Source organism: Clinocottus analis, unplaced genomic scaffold, assembly GCF_023055335.1.
Source record: "Clinocottus analis isolate CAN_PGR_092001 unplaced genomic scaffold, fCliAna1.0.p SCAF_8, whole genome shotgun sequence".
NCBI classification, from domain to species: Eukaryota; Metazoa; Chordata; class Actinopteri; order Perciformes; family Cottidae; genus Clinocottus; species Clinocottus analis.
The window spans coordinates 11,955,070-11,975,957 of record NW_027176240.1 but is presented as its reverse complement, the minus strand read 5'-3'; the positions used below and the strand labels follow the sequence as shown (position 1 = coordinate 11,975,957).

The 20,888-nt window shown below is 39.0% G+C and overlaps 1 protein-coding gene across 1 annotated transcript; it reads right to left on the bottom strand.

The window, feature by feature from the left end:
• Positions 1-854: 854 nt before the first annotated feature.
• hcrtr2 (hypocretin (orexin) receptor 2) lies at positions 855-20,497 on the bottom strand. The gene is made up of 7 exons (XM_068568573.1): positions 20,281-20,497; positions 12,456-12,634; positions 5,753-5,996; positions 2,726-2,841; positions 2,421-2,635; positions 2,059-2,180; positions 855-1,009 (listed from the first exon to the last, which is right to left on the bottom strand). Exons 1-7 carry the CDS (start codon positions 20,495-20,497, stop codon positions 855-857), a joined length of 1,248 nt encoding a protein of 415 aa, XP_068424674.1.
• Between the last annotated feature and the right edge of the window lie 391 nt (positions 20,498-20,888).

Here is a 20,888-nt window from a genome sequence, read left to right as displayed (position 1 = left end):
GAGTTAGAAGCCTTAGCCAAGCTGTAATGAAGTACTTGACAAGCCAAAGCTTTTGTGAGAGTACATGCTTGATTTCTAACATGATTTCTATCACTAATACACTTTCAGAAGCACTTTCTTTTGTAACTTTTATTGAATGAAGATGTTGGTATTAGTATAAAATTACTTAGTTGTCATGACAGCCACTGTTTTTCTGACAGGACAGCGTGTCCTTGGCTCTGAAGCTGTCAATAGACGTGAATGACTAAAGTATTTCTAGTTTGCAGCTATAATGGAACATAATAAGATCCATTAATGCGTGTATCATTATGGTATTTAGAAATCTGATCAATGTTCATGGCGTTGAAGCATCATTCCCAAACTATTTGTGCACAGAACAAAAAGGGCATGACTGAAGATGGACATCTGCTAATGACGTAGAGGTAGTTTTAAAACATATTTTCTGTCGCACCTCTTCTCTTGTTGTAAAAACCCAAAACATTAAACCACAAAATATATAAATGTAAATAAATACTCCTAATTTTAGCCTTTGGCCACTTACAGTCAAAATATGAAATTTAAAATTAAATAAAGGCATCAACGTGCAATCAAAATGTTCCTTAACCTAAAATATATACAATATGAGTTAAAATACTGCCATTCAAATGGTGTCCAGTTTCAGTGAGTGACAATTGATTGCCATCTCCTTCTATGTTTAGGATTCTGTAAAAGAGTTCTTCATAAAACATGATGGTTGGTGCTCTAAAGTGTCCTTGTGAAAATAAATTTAAAACTTTTTTCTCCATTCAAATGTCACATTTTAATATCAACCTACAAGATGAATGAGGAAGCAGAATTCCCCACCTGGATTGAGACTACACTATGTGATCCGATATTCGCGACACATTGTCCATGTTGACTTGAGTTGACAGTGACTTCCGACTGTCGGTGCTCACTCTGGGCCTCGTCCTCTGGGTCTGATTTTGACCATTGCAAGAAAAGGCTGCTTTGAACTCCCCACGGAACTTCCCTGGTTGAAAAACAGAAAGACAAAATTTTCCCAGAAACCATTCATTCGTGGGGTGGGGTGAGAGAAATATACAAGAGCTGAGATAGCATATGTCATTATCACGGCCATAAACATCTAATCACTGTAAGTTTATATTTGTATACGCTAGGGCTGGGCAGATTAACGCATTAGTTTTACGTTAATCTGGCACTCCTTCAACGATGTAAATGTCTAAATCTCTCCAGACGGCGAAGTTCAGACCTCGGCGTCTTACGGCTCTCCCAGTCCGGTTCGCGTGAGGTCAATCAAACATGAAAAATAAATAAATAAGATAAACGCCATGAATGCAAATACGGCGACACTGCTTTTACTTTGAAGGCGATGTATGTAGGTGCGCCCGCGCGCTTCCGTAGCCTCGCCGATAGGCAGTGTTGGTGAATTGAGCCTGACGTAAAAACACATATTGTTTTGTAGTTTCAGTTCTCAACGAGCAGCGAGTGCAGCAGCGAGCAGCTTCGCCTCACAAAGCACTCACAGGCGGGCAGTCTACCGGATTGAAAGTTAATTGCGTATGCGAAAAGCTCCTGACCCCGCGGTCTGATCCACTATGACAGAGCACTTTAAGTCAGTATTATTTCGGGATCTTTACTCTTCTCATAAAGAGAAGAACTTACCACACATCAGAAGATGTTCAGCGCACTTGTTCAGGTCAACACAGATTGGATATATATATATATATATATATATATAAACTATGTATGTATCTATGTTAACTTGCTGTTGCTCTAGAGTGCCTGTCATATTGTTCTGATAACATTACTTTAAAATAAAAGCATGCAATACACTACTTTTTCTTTCATTATTGAATTTGCCGCATAATGCGATTAACCGCCGAAAAACCATGCGACTAATCAGTTAATTTTTTTCAACTTTGCCCAGCCCTAATATATACACAACATATATCGTATGGATTTTAAGCCTGTGAGCTGTACTGTTGTGGCCCAACTGTCCACTAGTGGGCAGTAATGAGCTCACACGACTGGTTTAAATGACGCAGGTTACAAACTTACCACTGAGGAAATTGTAGATGATGGGATTTGCTGCACTGTTGGCATATATGAGCCAATGTGAGAAGGTGAACCATGCATACACTGTTTCTCTGTCATCTGTTTTCTTGAAAGTCCCAAACACTCTGCAGGTAAAGTGTGAAATGTATCAGTTCAAGATACATTTTGAATTATTTTAATGCTTTACTATATTGCACATTATTCTAATTCAGCATTGCTTAAAAAAGAAAAGAAGCGACATGTCAGAGTGTGAGTCAATATTCAACAGGAAACTACTAAGGTTAGCTTCAAATGGAAAAACCCATCAGAGCATATTCATTTGAATAGCTTTTGATCTTTGAGGCAGCAGAGCTGGAGATATTTACCTTTTCATGACGTTGAGTACGCTGATGGGCAGGTAGCACAGGGCAAAAACAAAGAGCACCACAATCAGCATGCGAGCCGTCTTCCGCCGGGCTCGGACCTGTTTGATTTCAGCACAAACCGTGCTGGTTCTGACCCTCACAGGCTCTCCTGAAGCCGGAGCTGAGCACTGGATCGACCTCCATTTCCTTTGCACCACTGATGTGCTTCCAGGAATCTGTTAATTTAATGGGTGCTTACATCAGTCATTGAAAACTATATTTGCAAAAGAACTGATGTATAAGATATGAAGCGCTGGAAAACCCACCTGTTGACACCACAGCTTGTGACATATCTGGATATACGCCAGGACCATGAGGCATAAGGGTGCAAAGTATGTGACAATGAAGAAACAGGTGTGATACACTTTTGGGTAGATGTCAGCTGTTGAAGGAAAAGAAAAATCTGGATAGTGACTGATCCTATAATAGTGACATTCCGTTATTGTTGTTATGTCATTGTCGCTCTGCGTATACAATGATACTGGGGTAGATTTATCACTCATAATAAGCAGTACTTTTTCATACAATGTGTCTTTAATTTTAGATTCAGGTGATCAAGAGCAGGCTTCTCATGTCTAACCGAAGACTCTGAATTTCAGCCATTTTATAAATGAAACTTTATGTCCAGATTTTAAAAATGCATCTTTTAGAAAGAAAGGAGGATAACAGATCACTGACCAGCACATATTTTATTTGATATATTCATTTATAAATCTACTCAAGAATTTACAAAAATAAAAATATACGAATTAAAAAGGCAAAATGTTACTGTCACAATGTATTAACTCCAAGCCAATCATGACACATCATCAGGTTGAGACCGGCTAGCTCACGTTCCTTTGGATGTGGTGACAGAAAATGGATTGGTTTTTGAAACATAAAGTTTGTGAAGAACTGAAGCGTTTGTTACGTATTGAGGGTCATATTTTCTCACCAGTTTGATTCATAGTCGCATCCAGTGAGGGTCAGCAGAATATTTACTTTCGTCATTACTTTCAGCTGGAAGTGATTAGCACATATTTACAGCTCAGTTTATGTTTTCTTTTGATATAAATGTTATAAAAGGTCACAGTATAAAAAAGTAAAAAGTGTGTCATAAAATGTCATAAAAAAGTCGGGATAGTTTGTAGGGCTCAGGGTTGTGAAGGGCTTTGCAGGTGAGGAGGAGAATCTTGAATGGTAGTCTTTGGAGCTTTTGAAGGGCTGGAGTGATGTGATCTCCAGTGGGATATTGGAGCGCTCTAGATGTATTTTAGTTTTGTTGATGGTTTTGGTGGATGTGCCGTATAGGATGCAGTTGCAGTGGTCTAGTCAAGAAGTGATGAAAGCGTGGATGAGTGTTTCAGCGGCTGAGGAGGGCGTAGACTTGATAACAGACAGGATTAGCGGGCGGAGGGCCGGGAGACAAGCCATTACTAAAGTGAGTTATAGGATCGGATCAGAGTCTTCATGCCAGTCTGTGATTTGTTGAGATCTAAGGGGGAGATTCGGAAGAATTGGACGAGTGACTGGTCAGGCAGAGGGCAATTGACAGATACAGATTTGGCAACCCTGTCTCCTACAAATTACATTCCCCCAGAACTAAACTGCATCCTCAATTACGTTGACTATAGGAACGTATTTTCTCCCTGATTACGTCGGTGTTTGACATATTACAAATGCGTCTGTGAGCAACGTATTACAAATGATTATATGCATATACGTTGCTTATACACACATTTTAGTTTTGTTTATTACAAACACGTTTATAATTGTGTGCTTGTGTTATTGTTTTCTTGCTTTCCCGCTGGATTTAAGCACATTTGAATTTCTAAACTTTGCAGAGAAAAAGAAAAGGGCGGTGTGAAGTTGGTAACAGGGCCGGTCTGAAGACCCGCTGGCCGCGGGCGTGAGGTTGATGATGTGCCGGTAACGGCCCGGCGGAGGAAAAGAAAAGGGCGGTGTGAAGCTAATATATATATATATATATATATATATATATATATATATATATATATATATATATATATATATATATATATATATATTATCCTTTATTAATCTCGCAGTGGATAAATTATTCTCTGCATTTTACCCATCCTTTGTATTCAAGGAGCACTGTGCTGCTGTAAAGCACTGGGGTTTTAGTGTCTTGCTCAAGGCCACTTCAACATGCAAACCATGAGAGGACCAGGGATCAAACCGGCTACCTTGTGGTTTTAGGACGACCACTCTCCCTCTGAGCTACATGAGACCTTTTCATGGTATAAAAGTACAAAATACCAAAAGCCAATCTCCGTGAGATAGATAGATATGTACTTTATTAATTAGATCTCTGTGAGGTCAACTTTACTGCTGGTGCATCTCTCAAAACAAAATACAGATCAAGCTCAACATTGAGCATAAAATTGAGAGCGGCCGTATCAAATCTACAACCCCGTTTTTAAAAGATTTGTAGAGGAAAGCAGCTCATTACAGCAACTCAATACAATATGATGGCTCACATATCTGCACTCATTTTGTTTTGTTTTGCACAGGGTGCACATTATTGTTCTTATCTTAAAAATATATTGAGTGCAAAATTGCAGCCACGGTAGGCAATTTGTTTGTGTTGGGGCATAGACTTTTTTCTCCCTCCAAAGTCGGGCATGACAAAAAAAAGTTTGAGAACCACTGGTTTAATCCATACCTAAAACGCTTGCTATTGATTTTTTTTTTGGTTTTGAAGAGGCGATACAAATACGGCACTTTCCCATTCTCTAAGTAGCAAGTATCTCCCTTAATTTATGACAGTCACATGTGCATAATTTCAGTATGTGGAGGAATACAAATAATGACAGGCCTGCTGTGCCAAATTTTATTTACACATTTAAATATTGACTTTCCCCTTCATGTCAATGAAGAAAGCATTAAATATTTTATTGATTTAAAATCAATGGACTATCTCAATTATGTAACATGAGGTGAGAGGGTTACAAAGCGTTCTCTCTTTGCAAGGTTCTCCTCTTCCTTTTTGTAGGACACAAATCAGAGACACACTGTGACTATCTTATCTGATCTGCAGCAACAGTCATCCATCCGATTTTATTAGTACCCTGAACGATGTTTGGCTCATCAATTCAGTATCAAACATCAACTAGAGGAGATCTGAAACAGACACTGATTGTAAGGCACAGGGTAAATAATGCTCTTTGGAGGGTTGCATCCCTTTGAACAAATAGCAAATGTATGTAAATGTAATCCCTCCGATCTTTCATTTTAAAGACATTCGGTTTCGGTGTCAGTTTAAGCGTTTTTAATTTGGGTAAACTAACCTCCCCAGTGTTCATCGCACACTGTGAAAAGGCTGGTCTTGTTTGTTAGTTCTGGCACCAGGCGGCTGCTCTCCATCACAATGGCCTGAGGGATCATGATGATGCACGACACCACCCAGATGACAACAATGCTCTTGCGAGCCCTCTTGGCTGTGCTCTTGAACATCAGTGGGTGGCAGATAGCATACCAACGGTCTTGGGCAATACAACTTAGTGTTAAGACTGATACAGAAACAGAGATGGTCTGCAGAAAAAAAAGAAAAGACACACCAGTTAGAATAACACATTATTTTCCCTACTTTCAGAGAAAGTGGTTTGCAACTGTGACACATTATACATGCACCTCTTTATTGAAATTGATATACTCTGGAGAGGTTATGAACAATAGTAAACATTTATGAGAAACATAATGTATTTATTTTTACAACGTAATGTGTAGTAGCTGGAGATTTGCTTTTTATAGACAGTTGCATCAGAGCATACCCGAGGTATTCAAATATGATGAGAAACCAAAGCAAGTAAAAAAAGTATGGTTTGTCAGTGGCCGTGGCAAAGGTGAAGCAGATATAACAATGTTTACTTTTCAGGCTTTAATCATCACACATTTTATCTGCAAGAGTTCCAACAGACACATATTCAGAGTTTAAAAAGGCTCAATGATAAAACATCCTTTATTATCTTTGCAATACAACATTTCAATCTGGCCTTTGTTGGTGGCATCAGGTCAAACACTCACCACATGCATATAACACCTAAAGGACTGAGTTCATTGTTTTCATTACCAAGGCAGATCCAGATAGCAATCAATTGTATTCACCAAATTTACAGAGACAGGATTAAACCACTGTGGAGGTCACGCACACACACTGAGTTAGTCCAGTGGTAATGGCGTTATGGTCATCAAACCAGCAATGTGAAGTCCCAGAGTGAGTTTGCAGCAGTCAGTTAAGTCTTACAATCCCCTGCGTCTCTTTCCTTGTAACTACGAGTTGAATTACACATCTGTCTTGTAGTGATGCTTTGTATCCTAGATTGGAGTCACGGATCGGATCAACACGAAAGTAAAATGGCAGAAAATCTAACTTTTTATTTAAGTCCTTGACGATCCACATTGGCAGATAGCTTTGCTGTTTGATTATAGTTGCTGAGGCTCCATCCGTCCTGAAAATAATTTAAACTGCTCTCAAGTTAATGTAAACCACCAAACATTATACAATACATGTTATCCTGTTAATTTGTCATGACAGTGTTTTTTTCTTGGTAATACACAAATAAAATTATTAGAAAGTAATAGTATTTTTATGGATTAAAAGAAATCGTGTTATTAGTAGTAATTATATATTATAAACTCCTAAATGTATTGTAAATAGGTGTATGTCTATACAATGTATACATCAATATATCTATGTAACACAAAAATGTTCGAGATTACAGGTAAACACATCATGATAACGTTATAATTAACCTCCACCCAATAGTAATTTTCACTAAATAGAGCCTGAACGCATCATAATGCTGAACAGAACCTTTGTTCATTGGCCATTACCGGTGCTGCCAACCTTACCGGTTCTTTTCCTGTCAATTTAAATATGGATTGATTGTTTACAATTTAACATTATCAGAGATCGGTGCCGACAAAAGGATAAATATTGATGACCTGATCGTATATTTTATTGAACAATCATCAATCAAAAGTTTATTTCTCACTGTGATGGGTCTCCTTACTGTGTAATTAATCTGCGGTTTACATGCGGGTTGATGCGTGCGGATCACAGATTGGCAATGGTCCGTTACACACTACTGCGCTGCTATTAAGGAGACTTCGGTGAAGGCGGTTTTTGGTATAAATGAAGCAATATGTCAATTTTGGATTTGTGAAATTGGATCGACTTGAAAGTGGCATGTTGACGCATTAAAATGTCCTATTTTAGAGAAGCTTTCATCCAATTTCAGCGTGTTGCAAAAGGTTGTTTCCAGGAATCTCAATGAGTCAAATTGGTTCACAGCAGTACTACCAAATTCATCAGCGAGATAAAGATCTGTGTTCATGTCATGTTTGAAATACTCAGGTCCATCACTTTGAAATGTTCAGCCTCAGGATGCCTGCAGTGAGCTAAATCATCTTTTTTCAATCATTTCCTCCATCTATAAAAGGACAAATCCTCAAATAATTGTTCTCTGTCTGACAGAACATCAATAGCAGATTGACGTTAAAGTTGGTATTATAGCCTTAAAATTAATGATGGAGTTAAACGCTGAGTCTGATGAAAATGGTGATGGCCCTTTTATTAAAAAAAGGAGAATATATAAACCATACAATAGCAATAGTTCATTTTTATAGGAATTAGCTGATATACATCACAATGTGAGGGAGAGAAGAAAGGTGATATGAAAATAAAAGCTAAATCTGAGCAATCTTTTTCATGGCGTAGTGTCTCCTATCTATCGCCATCTCTTTCCTGTCTATCAACCACATTTTTTTTAAGGAACAAAAACAGATAATATATCAATAATGCTAGCCTGAGCTGATGATCTGCTGGTGGATTTAAGATTGATATTCCACCAGGCACAGCTCCCCTAGACCGCTTGGAATCAAGTTTATATGAATATATATTTGAAGAAGAAAAAAGCTTTTCTGGAACAGTTTATTCAGTCAATAAATGAATCGGTATCTTCTGCTTTATATTTGTATTTGATTGCATTATTTAGACGTAATAAGAGGATCCCACACCATTCTCATGATTGTTTTGTGGATTTACAATGAAATAGGTTCAACATACACGTAAAGTCAGGACAACCCCCAAAGAAAATCCTGTCTGAGGCATGTTGTTTAAGTGGGCTTTGCCTGGCTGAGTGTGATGCAAACATAGACACTATAGAGAGAGAACCAGCCTCTAGGCCCGCTGCTTTAGATCTGTCGATCAAGAGCCGCCAGTCTGTAGGCACACTAGTGATCCTTTGACATGTGACATGCTGGCTGGGCTGTGATCCTTTTCTTTAATAGAGAGGACTTAAACGATAAATCAGGTGATATCATACATTACATCATATATTGTTAATGCATGTCCACATTTTATCACACCGTCCACAGATATCTGATTATAAAACTGGTCAGATATTTGAGAAAATATAAGCACGGTGTGATCACAAGCAGCATTTCCACAACACATCCACACCTCCTGTATAAACAAATGAAACAACAATAGATGTTTCCTTGTTTACTACAATATTAAATTGCATCTACAAACCAAATACTTAAACTTTATAGCTGCAATTTTACAATGTTTCCTTACACAGTTTCCTGTTTTGTAATTTCTCTCAGGGATCAGTTATGCGATGATCCTCTTTGAGACAATATAGCACTCCAGCAATGAAAACCCTGCAGAATATCACATGAGATGCATGGTGACCTGGAATAATTTCTAAGTGGGAATACATCTGTGAGAAAAAAATTCTCCTGGTTTTATGCACTTAGAGCACAGCGCAGAAAAACACACAACAGGAAACAAGAAGGGCCAAGAAGGACTTCAATTGTGCCGCTAATGCAGTGCCATGAGGTGTAATATGGAGGCTGAATGTTGGCATTGTGTGTTTCTGCAAACCATAGGTACCTTGAATGCAACGTGTGGAAGGACAAATGTCATATATATATATATATATATATATATATATATATATATATATATATATATATATATATATATATATATATATATTCTTTACAGGTACTGTTCAGTAGTAAGGGTCCCAGTGAGGGACAAGCCACTCCTTATTTGGTCCATATTCAGTTTGTTGTTTACCTTAAAGATGTTAAAGACCAACAATTAATTAACTTTATACAAAAGCAATAAGTGCTTTTCATGTTTTCAGTTCAGTTCAGTTTTTCTTCCTCGGTGAGGAAAGTCCAGTCTGTGTTGGCTTGAACAAGTGCACTGACGTCTGGTTGAATGAGGTGGAGATGTGAAGGACAGCTGACAGGTATCAGCGGCGGCTTTGCGCATGCGCGATTAATGTTTAATCCGGATCCGCTGAGCTTGCAGCGCGAGCTGATTTGACCGCTTGAGAAGCTTTGAGAGGCAACTCGCTTGCGCGGGGCTCGTTAAGGACAGAAACTACTGAACGATACGTGCTTTCGCGTCTGGCTCAAGTCGGCAAATAGTCCATGTTCCGGAAGCCCGAGGGCAGAAGTAAATTATCGCCTTCAAAGTTAAAGCCCCACAAAAAAATTTTTAAAAATTTTAAAAAATGCAGGGAGTGTCAAGTTTAGCTTTTTGTGTGTGAGGTTTTCAGTTTTCTGTAAGCAAGTTTTGAAAAAGCTGTTATTGTTTTGAAAAATGTGTGTTAGCAATTGTGAAAAACTGTAATATTAAATCCAACCACACCTCTCTGCAGCCCCCAGGTGTTCTCTCTGCATAGTCTCTCAGCCAGCCACACCACTGGCACGACCACCGGCATGATGCCACCTGGTGGCTTGGAAAACATTACATTACACTTCATTTAGCTGACGCTTTTATCTCAATAGCCAAAGCAAGTTACAGATCTGGCAGCAAACGCTCTCCCAACACCTCCACGCCGTGAGCTAGCTTAGCTTAGCTCTCTGGAGGCAGGACCTAACAAAGAGCCAAGCAGTGTGAAAAAAAAAAACACAAAAAGCAGAAAAAGCTGTTCACTCAACCGATGCTGTTCACATATTAAAGACAAAGTCCATCTGCCTCTCTTTGTTAACACAGTTCAATGACGTGGTTGTTCAGTTTATCTGTGTGCTTCAGTTAGTATTGTCAATGCCAAAACATGTCCAACCCTCCATGAGAAAGGCATAAAGTAAATCCCCCACCAAGTCTGGTTCTTCTCCTTCAGCCATTAAGTGTTCAAACAAGCAAAACACTAAACATATCATAACCTTTCTCGTTTCAGTCTGAATTCTTCTTGTGCTGTGTAAGAACCCAATGGCTTTCTGTTGACACACTGACCAATCACAGCGGCATTTTAATGGTCATGCTGGGCCACTGACCAATCATATATGTCCACGACAATTACGCAGGCCTGGTACGTCAAAGAATGCGCCCAGCTCAACTAAAGATCTGATTATCTGAAGTCAATTACAATCAAACACAACGTCCACTCCTTGTGTGCTTTTATCTTTACCTGCTCAAACTGCTTCGCTGACAGAGACACAGGAGAGAAAAAATCTGATTAGATGAAACACTCCTTAAAACCAGTTGCACTGCGATGAAAGTTATGTCCAGTATGAAACAAAAGTAAACATTGACTTCATACATCTGACATTGCTTTGTTACATTTGTTAAATAACTAATGTGGCAAATATCCGTATGATCCTCTTAAAGCCTCAACGGCAAAATTTTCAGGGTCTGTGGAACAATCATGCATTTGTCACTTACTACTGTCACTATTACAATGACTTTTAAAATCATGGTCAGACTAATACAGCCTCAGTTTTTATGATAGCATGTTCGCTGTGATTGAATTGTGATAGACCATGAACACTGTCACTGTGTGCGTCAGTGTGTCATGTTTGAGAGAGACAAGTGATGGGAACTGTTAATTGCCTTTGGCTTGCATCCATGAAATCCTGCAGACCACGTTGCATATTGAATATATACGTCTTCAGCCCGATAAGGGGAACCCCCGATGGCCATCTGGGATTTTGCACACTGCATGTAAGGTTACATCAGAAAGTCCTCTTTGAGCTGCTTTTTTTTTTACAGCGTTAACCATGTGGCATTGTGCGTTTGTGCGAGCATGATATGATGTAACGTAAATGTGATTTCTGTCCAATGGATTGGATTTATGTGGTAAACTTGCAGAAAAATGTGTCTGTATTTCTGGAATAAATTGAGTAACCATAGTTGTTTGGTTTACAGCTGTAAATCATAACATGTTGTGTATATGGCACTGTACTATTGGATATGGTGGAGCGATTCACTGAATATATTGTTGAGTGTGTAGGATATGGGAGATTGTGCAGGATAGTGCAGAATGTTGGTTCACTTTAAACATGAATGAGGCCTGCAGTTCTTTTTGGGCAGATGCTTAAGCACAGTGGGGAGGATGCTGCAAAGGAATTTCCAAAAAGCTAAACACTTGCCAGAGGAATAAAATCACTATATTAGGCAATGAAATGTCTCACCCAGTGCACATCTCATGGGATGTTAAACAAGATTTCTTTGTAAAATAAAAAAAGATATATAATAATAGAAACAGAGGTCTTGGCTTTTGTCCTTACCCCTCCTTCTCCCATCCATCCATCCATTTTCCGCCGCTTATCCGGGGTCGGGTCGCGGTGGCAGCACACCCAGCAGACCGACCCAGGCTTCCCTCTCACCCGCAACATTTTCCAGCTCGTTCTGGGGGACCCCGAGACGTTCCCAGGCCAGCCGGGAGATATAATCCCTCCAGCGTGTCCTGGGTCTTCCCCGGGGCCTCTTCCCAGTTGGACGTGCCCTCCTTCTCCCCCGCTCTGCTTAGTTTGCGTGATCTCTTTTGCCTCACTTTTCACAAAGAATCCAAGCACAGCCTTTGAAGCCTGTCTGCATGTCCCCCATTTGTTTGATTTGTTTACTTTGTAGCATTGGCTGAACCATGAACCACTTCACAACACACATAATCATATTTTTTCATCAGTAAAGTGATTTGAATAAGGTCAAGATTTCTACAATCATGTTTGTCAAAGTCATACTCTTACCTGCAGGTAAGGCACAATTTTGCAAAGAGTGTTTCCAAAGAACCACGTCTCTGTGATGTCTACCACAAGACTCGCAGGCAGGCAAATGATGGTGACCAAGACATCGGCAAAGGAGAGATTCACGATGAAGTAGTTGGTCACGGTGCGCATGTGCCGGTTTTTCAACACTGCAAAACAAACTGAAAATGATGCACAATCAAAGACTGCCCAAGGACTCAATTAAGACAAATATGTATCACATGGCTGCAGGCTATTTTACTGTTTGCGACCACCGTCTTGAAGGCATGCTGTCAATCATAGACATTGAACAAAAAATCCACGGTAATCCAGTTTGCATATTTGTTTCTGTTGCAAAATATGAATAAATCAGAAATGTGTAAAAACAGATAATTAAATGTGAACGTGTTGGTGTGACATTAAATGCTGAGATTGTCACAGTAAAGTGTTTTCTCATTCCTAGAAGGAAATTATCAACAGTTTTGCAGCTGCATCACAAATGTCATGAGAAATACATCTATTCCAGTGTCAATGGTTTAAGAGTCACACACAAAGATTATTTGATATTTATCATCAGACCAACAACGAGAGAATGTCAAGTGTTAATCGATTATTAAAATAATCGTTAGTTGCAGCCATAGAAGAAACATAAGCAGTCAGACAATGATACATTTATTTTAAAATGTATATGTTAAATCATTTTGCTATCTCTGTGTTGTGTTTGTAAAGCTAAAATTGGAAGTGTCTTGTTTAATTTATTATGACCGTGAAGCATATCACTTTCTTGCAACTGACAAAAACTGTATTGTTAAGGTATTGTGTTTATGTGTTTATTGCACCCTATACTTGAGTCCTGTGTGCAGTTGAGTAACTTAAAAATATTGACTCACAAACCAGAAAAAAATGTTAACTCACAAACCTAACAAAAATATGGTCAGAAGCTGACCTAAGTGGCACCCAAAGAAACTAATCTTACAGTTAAACTGTATGATAATATTAAATGTAGTGTGTGGAAGAGTGAAAATCACTTCATTGCCAGAGAGCTGATGCAAGCCAGAGGACAGAGACCAGCCAGCGTGGGCTGTCGAGAGACAGAAGAGCCTTCTTGGGGTAAGAACGCCCCTATTTAATGGGTGTCTAACTACCACTCCTGGATCTGTACGCTGCATGACAGTTGCTTCAGATAGTATCCCCCAGTACAGATGACATTTTAAATATACCATATAGATGTGTTTTCCGGGACTGGGCTCAATTTGTCTGAGCTGATTTGTAGTGCAGGCAATCTTCTACACAGAATGCAGGCAGTGGTGGAGTACCTTGTTACACAACCTTTGTCCAGCCTGATCCAGACTTAGTCTGTATTGTTACCAATTCTTAGTTCATGTGGTATTTTGTGAAATGTTTTATGTAATGTGTATATTTAGTTGGCAACCAAAAGATGCGCTATTAGAAACTGAAGCAGCGTGGAATTACACAATGTACCATTGCTAATAAGTACAGCTTGTCCTACTGCGTTGTGACAAACCGAAATTGTGAGGCTAATAATGTGGCTCAATTTCGAAGAATATATTAATCAAAAACAGCACTGAGACGAGTGAACCGGTGCTCTACAAGGCACTGGCCCTGTCCTCTTTCATTTACATGTATTGGAATATTTAGTTAATCTCTGTGTACAGTGCTTTGTTTAATCATTGCCGTTGATCGAATGCTTTGAGACGCAGTGTTACTTATGTTCATAATTTCTTTTGGGTACATTCTTTTTCTTTGGCCAGACTGTGATTTTAACTACACACAATGTCAAAGACAAGATAAAGTCTGGTGAAAATATATATATTTTTAGCATACCCTTATCTGATCAGCATTGGCAATGAGATAAGCTTTTACAATGCCATGATTCAAACACTGAATCTGCAATGATCTACAGTCACTACAAACTAAAAAAGTGATATTAATAGCATGCGTTGCAATATAGACAAACATTCTGTCTGCACGTCATCAACAGTTTTGATAAACTACAGTATTGAGGTTGGATGCTGTCTCCCTTCCAGCTCCCCAGGCTGCTAGAGGCACCAAGCTGCTGCAGGCGTTTTCACAAAAACAGACAAAACTTTCAGAACTATGAAACTACACATTAATGTAGTCCCTGGAGGACAGAAGGATTCTCCAGTATTCCTTCAAGCTGACATTTCCTGGATGAAATTTCTGTAATTTATGGATACATACACATATATAGGTTTATATCCTGCATCTATAAAATGACTAAGAAGTAGGACTATTATGTATTGTGTCCTTTGGTATTACTGTTATAGATGAAATGCACCATTTGTAATGAGGTAAACCTGCTCTTCCTGTGATGACAAGTTTAAATGTCTGCCATAAGAAAGACAAGGTACAATGTCCTAACCACAGCAAGTTAGTATGTGCACTACACACTGCTCACTGTAGTTCAGATGCTGGGAGCTACTCAGGAATATATTGTATGTTAAGCTGCTTTGTGTAGCATTAAAGTCCTTGAGCTTCAGTGTTGCAGTCTCATGCGGAGAAGCTGTTCATTCATTCTCTTCTTGTAAGAGTTCTGTCATGTGTGCTGAGAAGTTGATAAATAAGTTGTTTTTAAGTTATCAATACTATATATCAATACTGATAGCTATAATAATCAAAATAGATATTAGTTTATAGCACCATATATTACAAAAGCAGTTTAGAGTACATAAATAGCAGAAAAAAATACATTAACACATTTCAATATAAATTGTAATGTACTACTATAAACTCTTATTTAGCCAATAGTCTGTGAAGACGTTGAGGTGAACTCTTTCGGCACTTTCCCATTCCCTCGTCGATACACCGTAGAAGCAACATGAGATTAAGACTTCTTCAACAGCACAAGAAAAGCACTGCTTTGTTTTTCTGTAAAGTGCATTTCTTGCACTCGGGGGCACCAAAACATTTTTTGGTTGAAGATTTGTTTTCCCCTGTCATCAACCTTCAGGTCTACAAAGCTAACTGCTAAATCAGCAGTAAAGTACGTCAGAAGTCGATATTTGAGGGTCAGTTTGTAGCAACACTGTCAACCACTTCTCTTTCTGCAGTCAAACTCTGAAATATAACAGGGCTGAGGCATGCCTCTGCCTTGATGGAGCAGATTAATGATCCTCAATCTTTGCCCTGCCTGTTGTTGGCCCCTTTATTTAAGTCCTCTCAATGGTAAGTTTGCACCAGTGTCATTTCAGGTCCAGGACCAGCAGAGTGGAGAGTGTGCACATCCCAAAACCCTTTGACAGGCACAGCATCTCTACAGCTGTCTGGTTTATTACTTTAATCGTTTGTCAATAGAATTCTGACTGACAGCATGTCTGACTGCATATTTACATGTTAGCAAACTGAAAAGGTACAAAAAAAAAGGATCAATATCAAATTGTGACAAGTAATTAATAAAAAGGTTTCTGACAAATGTTTCTCTAGTATCACCACAAGGATTAGTCCAACGGCACCCACACTTTTTATCATCAGAATTTTTTGGACTACAAATCCTCCAGTCTTGTTATCTCTAACTTCCCTGGTGTTTAATGCTGCTCGCAACGCTTTTGATGTGAATGCAGGATCGCACTCTGTGTTTTCTATGGCCGTGTCTTCCCAGTGTTTCCTGATTGTTTATTCCCCTTCACCTGTCCTCGTTCCAGACTCCTCCCTCCTCGTGTGCAGTTCCCCTGTGTGATTGTAAAGCCTCGCCCTCATTGTTTGCACCTGTGGCTCATTGCTTGCCTTTCCCTGCATAGTTAGTCTGTGTCTTTTCCTTGTCAGCTGTAGGAATGTCTTCTTTTTCTCCAATGTGTGTACACCACCTCCGAGGTGTAGTTGATAGTTGTCTGGTGTTTCTGGTTTCTCATCTCAGTCTTTTCCTTGTTTTGTAACTTTTTGAGTTTGGTCTCCTCTGCTCCTGAGACTCTGCCCCACCACGCCCGGTCATAACATGTTTTTTTTGTTTTTGTTTTGGCATAACTTTTACTAATTTGAGGTTTTTTTTGGGGGGGGAGAAGATCATGTTACTTATCTGAAGTTGTCTTCATTATTAACAGTTTGTGATCTAGTGGCTGCTCGAAATGTTGACTCTTTTCCTCTTTAATCTAAATTTGTGATAATATATTTGGAAACTAATGTTAAATATCACACAAAGTGATGGATTCACAAATATCTGATTTCACCCAATGCAGCTCTCTTTTTTGCAACACTAATTTATTGTTGTAATCTCAGTAATCTAATATAACATAAACATTCTCGTTTACAGTATAATAAGGGCTGAATTCAAAATTAAAATACACAACAAAGCTTTTGAAAAATATTCATCTGGAAATAAAGTACTTACTTTAGAAAAATGAATTGAATGGAATGTATTTGCTTTAAAGCTTTAAATTGTGTTCATCCAGGTGTGAAGTTATACCATATTAAAATGTCATGATATCCATCACATTCTCACCGCAGACCCCGGACACCCTTTATGTGGACCAATCCCCGCCCTGTCGATGCGACGCGGTTCAGGACAGTCCCTTCTTGGCGGGGAGAGAAGGCACCTTAAGCACATAGTCCACGGCCCCGGGAAGCGGCAAGGTCTGGGCACGGTCGCCACCTTCGCCCCGAGCCTTTCCAAGCCGACCTAGAGCCGGTCACGGCGGAGAGTGTATGTACATACTGTATGCATAGACTATCTCTCAGAGTGGATCACAACCTTGCGCTTTTTTGAAAATGGTACATGATTGTGTCAGCGATGCGGAGACGCTGCTAACAGTACATTCAACAAGTAAATGTTCAAATTAAATTTAAGCACTTTACATCCCAATGTCCGTAACATTTATTTAGCCCTTAAGAAACTTACGGATGTGTTGAAAGCATTCATAATTATATGACAGTGTTATTAGTACACCATACATATCATTATTGTAGAACGTGATGAAGGTGGACTAGTGATAAGAAGAATACAGAGAGTCACACCCAATTTATTTTCACTGCTTGATTGAATTTCTGATTATGAATAATACATATCCGCCCATACTCAAACTCCTATTATCAGGCAATACACACACACACACACATGTATATACACTCATATTGTACATGACACATGCATGCGGAAGTATATATTAATTTGTATATTATTGCATTATTGGTGATGAGGCTCTTCAAATTAGCCGATACATTTTCCCAACACTGACGCATTTAACTTGTTTAAAGTTTTGCAATGCTCATGTGACTCTAGTCCAACCAGTGGAAGCGGCGTTATGCTGCGTTCACAACAGGAAGTGTTGTGAATATTTGCTACACTTTGAATAGGAACACACCATTGGACTTTACCATCATTCTGGGCTTAAATTCATCAGATAGTCACGATCATTTCCTACTCCTCCGTGAAGAAAAGAGACGCTCTTTTTCTGAGTGTATTTGCCATTGTTATGTTTAAAGATCATGAAATCTGTGGTGGACTTTTCCCCCTTCTGAAGAGGAGCATGCACATGCAATTACCCAGATGACTGTTGCCTGGCTTAAATTAACAAGATACATTTTCTCTGCATGTTTGCTGAGACAGCAATTATGATGAAAGGTATTATTGATCGAGCAAGAAAAACTTCAGATGATAAAAGATGGAGGGATCCTGCAGTCAGATGAACAACACTAATTCGCACTAAAAGCCACGAGGAGTAAAGATTGAGAGGGATTAAATTTAGCATGTTGTACCAGCTGTCACATTAGAGGGGATAATAACATCGTGCCACACGGACCGTGTCAGCGTGACACTGACATTTCCTCCAGTCTTCACCGACCTACCCCTCTCGAAGAAATGGGAAAACACATTGGATTGGTTGAAGCCTGGGAACTCCTTGTGCAGATATTAATGATTTTCTTAGAATATCATTTAAATATGCCGTAAGGCAGTGGTTCTCAAATGGGGAAATAGTTGAAAAATAGTTATTTTATAATTATTCAATTCAAAATAAGTGTAAGTTCACTAACTGATTTAGTATAGAATACATTACATTCAGACACTGATGGCACAGGGCTGTGTATTTTTACTTTTTTCAACCCAAACTGCTTTGTCTGGTGAGGGGATACTTAACTAAACATTTTTTCCCACAGTCTCATTATTGAAAAAAGGTGGAGAACCACTGCCTGAGGGTATATGGCTGCTGACCGTACAAAATGTCATATTTTGATATACCCTATATCAACCACTCTCTCTGAAGATTTCAATTTGAAATTAAGCTCAAATGGTGCTACGATTTCAGCATTTTTAGGACAATCACATTGGCTGTCATTGACACAGTAAATGGTGGCCAACTTGACACAATAATGAGCTGCAGCTTTTTCTATTTTGGAATTCAGTGCACACCTATGACGATGTGGGGCATCTCACACACATGCTAAGCCTTGGGGGACTGAGCTGTGTGGCAGGATGGATGATTGAGTTGTCTGCGGCATTTGACATTTAGCATGTGTTAAAATGGCAATACTGATGAACAAACAGCTGTAAAAAAAAAAGGTCACTTTCTTTTTGTCTGACTCCTTTCAAGCAGTTACTTGACTGACAGGAGGTCTTTTAAATCATTTAGCTTTTATTTTCCAAACCATTATTAGTTAGAATCTTTGAATGAGGTTTTCCTTTTAAAAAGTGGTTGAACTAAATGGTGTGGCATAACAATAGGGAAAATAAGATTGACAAACTACTGTATTGACTTGATATACGTCAACCAAACACTGCATGACTTAAACATGCACTGTATTTTCTACAGGTATCGTTTAATTAACGTGTGTACTCTCACATACATCGCTGTCTCTGTCTCACAATCTGAAAATACACTTATTTTTGCAAACTGAGAAAGATTATTAAAACATTGTTCTCTTTTCTTTATTGTATGTTCTTTACAGAGATACATTTGCTCTGCATGTTTGCGGAGACCGAAATTATGACAAAAGATATTATAGATCAAGCAAATAGTTCCAGTGAAGAAAAACTTCAGTTGATATAAGAGGGAGGGAGGGATCCTGCAGTCAGATGAACAACACACATTTGCTAAAAAAAAATCCATGAGATTTTGAGAGTGAGATGGATCAAAAAGAGCAGGTTGTAATAACTGTCACATTAGAGGGGACCACCACCGGTGCCTCGCTACAAAAATGACAAAATAATAACAAAATTACAGTAAAATAGCCTAATAATTTGCTACCATATACATTTGAAGCAGTGGTAATACAAGTTGAAGAAGCAGCTACATAACACTTTAAATCCTCTTTTAGTTAATTGGTAATTGCTCCTGCTTATTGTATGTTTCTCATGAGTGTGAGTTTGCTGCTTTCTCAAAAACAGAAAACTACAAACAGCAATAAAAGTCCAATAAGAACAAATGATTGAGAACAGATAAGATCAAATTGACACAGAAATGACAGTATGGTGAGTTACGATGGCAACAAGTAAGCAATTCCCCCTTGTAAAGCAATATATGGCCATTCACAGTGTGAAAAAAATGATATATAATTTGCACAATCTGTATCTTCAAACACATCTGTTGTCCAATTCTGAGCATTTCAAGCTGCACTGAGAGACACACTCTCATGTATCCTTCATCATGCTCCAGCACTGATGCTCAAGAGCACATCAAAATGATGTTCAAGTTAACATCAAAAGAAAAACTGGACTACCTTATATTTTTCATCACTGTGGCATCAGGCGCTCTTTTCCCTGCAGCATCATAATGCTCAGGCACAGTCTCAAAAAGTTGTCCAAAGTACTGATTACGCATGAATGGAAATAAAAAAAGACATAAAATATACAACTCACCCAACGAGTTTCCAATGAGTGAGACGAAGAAGACAATAATATAAGCCACAATGAGAACCCATTCATACTGCTTGGGGTGTAAGTACTCTCTCCAGATGTATCTCAGAAGTTCATCGTCATCATCCACAACGGAGTGCGGTTGTAACTCCGTGGTGTTGGCCATATGAGCCGGAGATAAACAATCCTCGCAATCCAAACTCCCAGTTACCCCAGACATCTTTCGAACCGTTAGTGTGTCTGTTGTGTTCCCGCTGTTTGATCAGTGTCTGCCGTGACCGCAGGTTGCAGACTGCCGACAAAGACGCAACGCTGCGGTGCGAGGAGAAACAACGCGCTCCACGGACTGCGTCAGCGTGACGCGGACATCTCCTCTGTCTTCATGCGCTGCCACAGGGTCACACACAAACACACACCAACACACTGAAGACATCACAGTCTGAGTAGAGCAGTGGGAACTCCTTGTGCAGTCAGATATTCATAATTTTCTAATAAGAACATTTGAATTATCCCGTGGGGCAGTGGTTATCACATCGGAGTTCCGGGAAGGCACTCCAGGGGGTGCATGAGATTTACAAAATATATATTTAAAATGATCATACATTTAACAA

Excerpts from the sequence above, each read along its gene's own strand:
- hcrtr2 (XM_068568573.1), bottom strand. The coding sequence starts at position 20,497 with ATGTCTGGGGTAACTGGGAGTTTGGATTGCGAGGATTGTTTATCTCCG. Across the intron at positions 5,997-12,455 it reads AAATTGTGCCTTACCTGCAG|ACCATCTCTGTTTCTGTATC; the intron begins GTAAGAGTATGA and ends TTTTTTCTGCAG. Across the intron at positions 2,636-2,725 it reads ACAAGCTGTGGTGTCAACAG|ATTCCTGGAAGCACATCAGT; the intron begins GTGGGTTTTCCA and ends TTAAATTAACAG.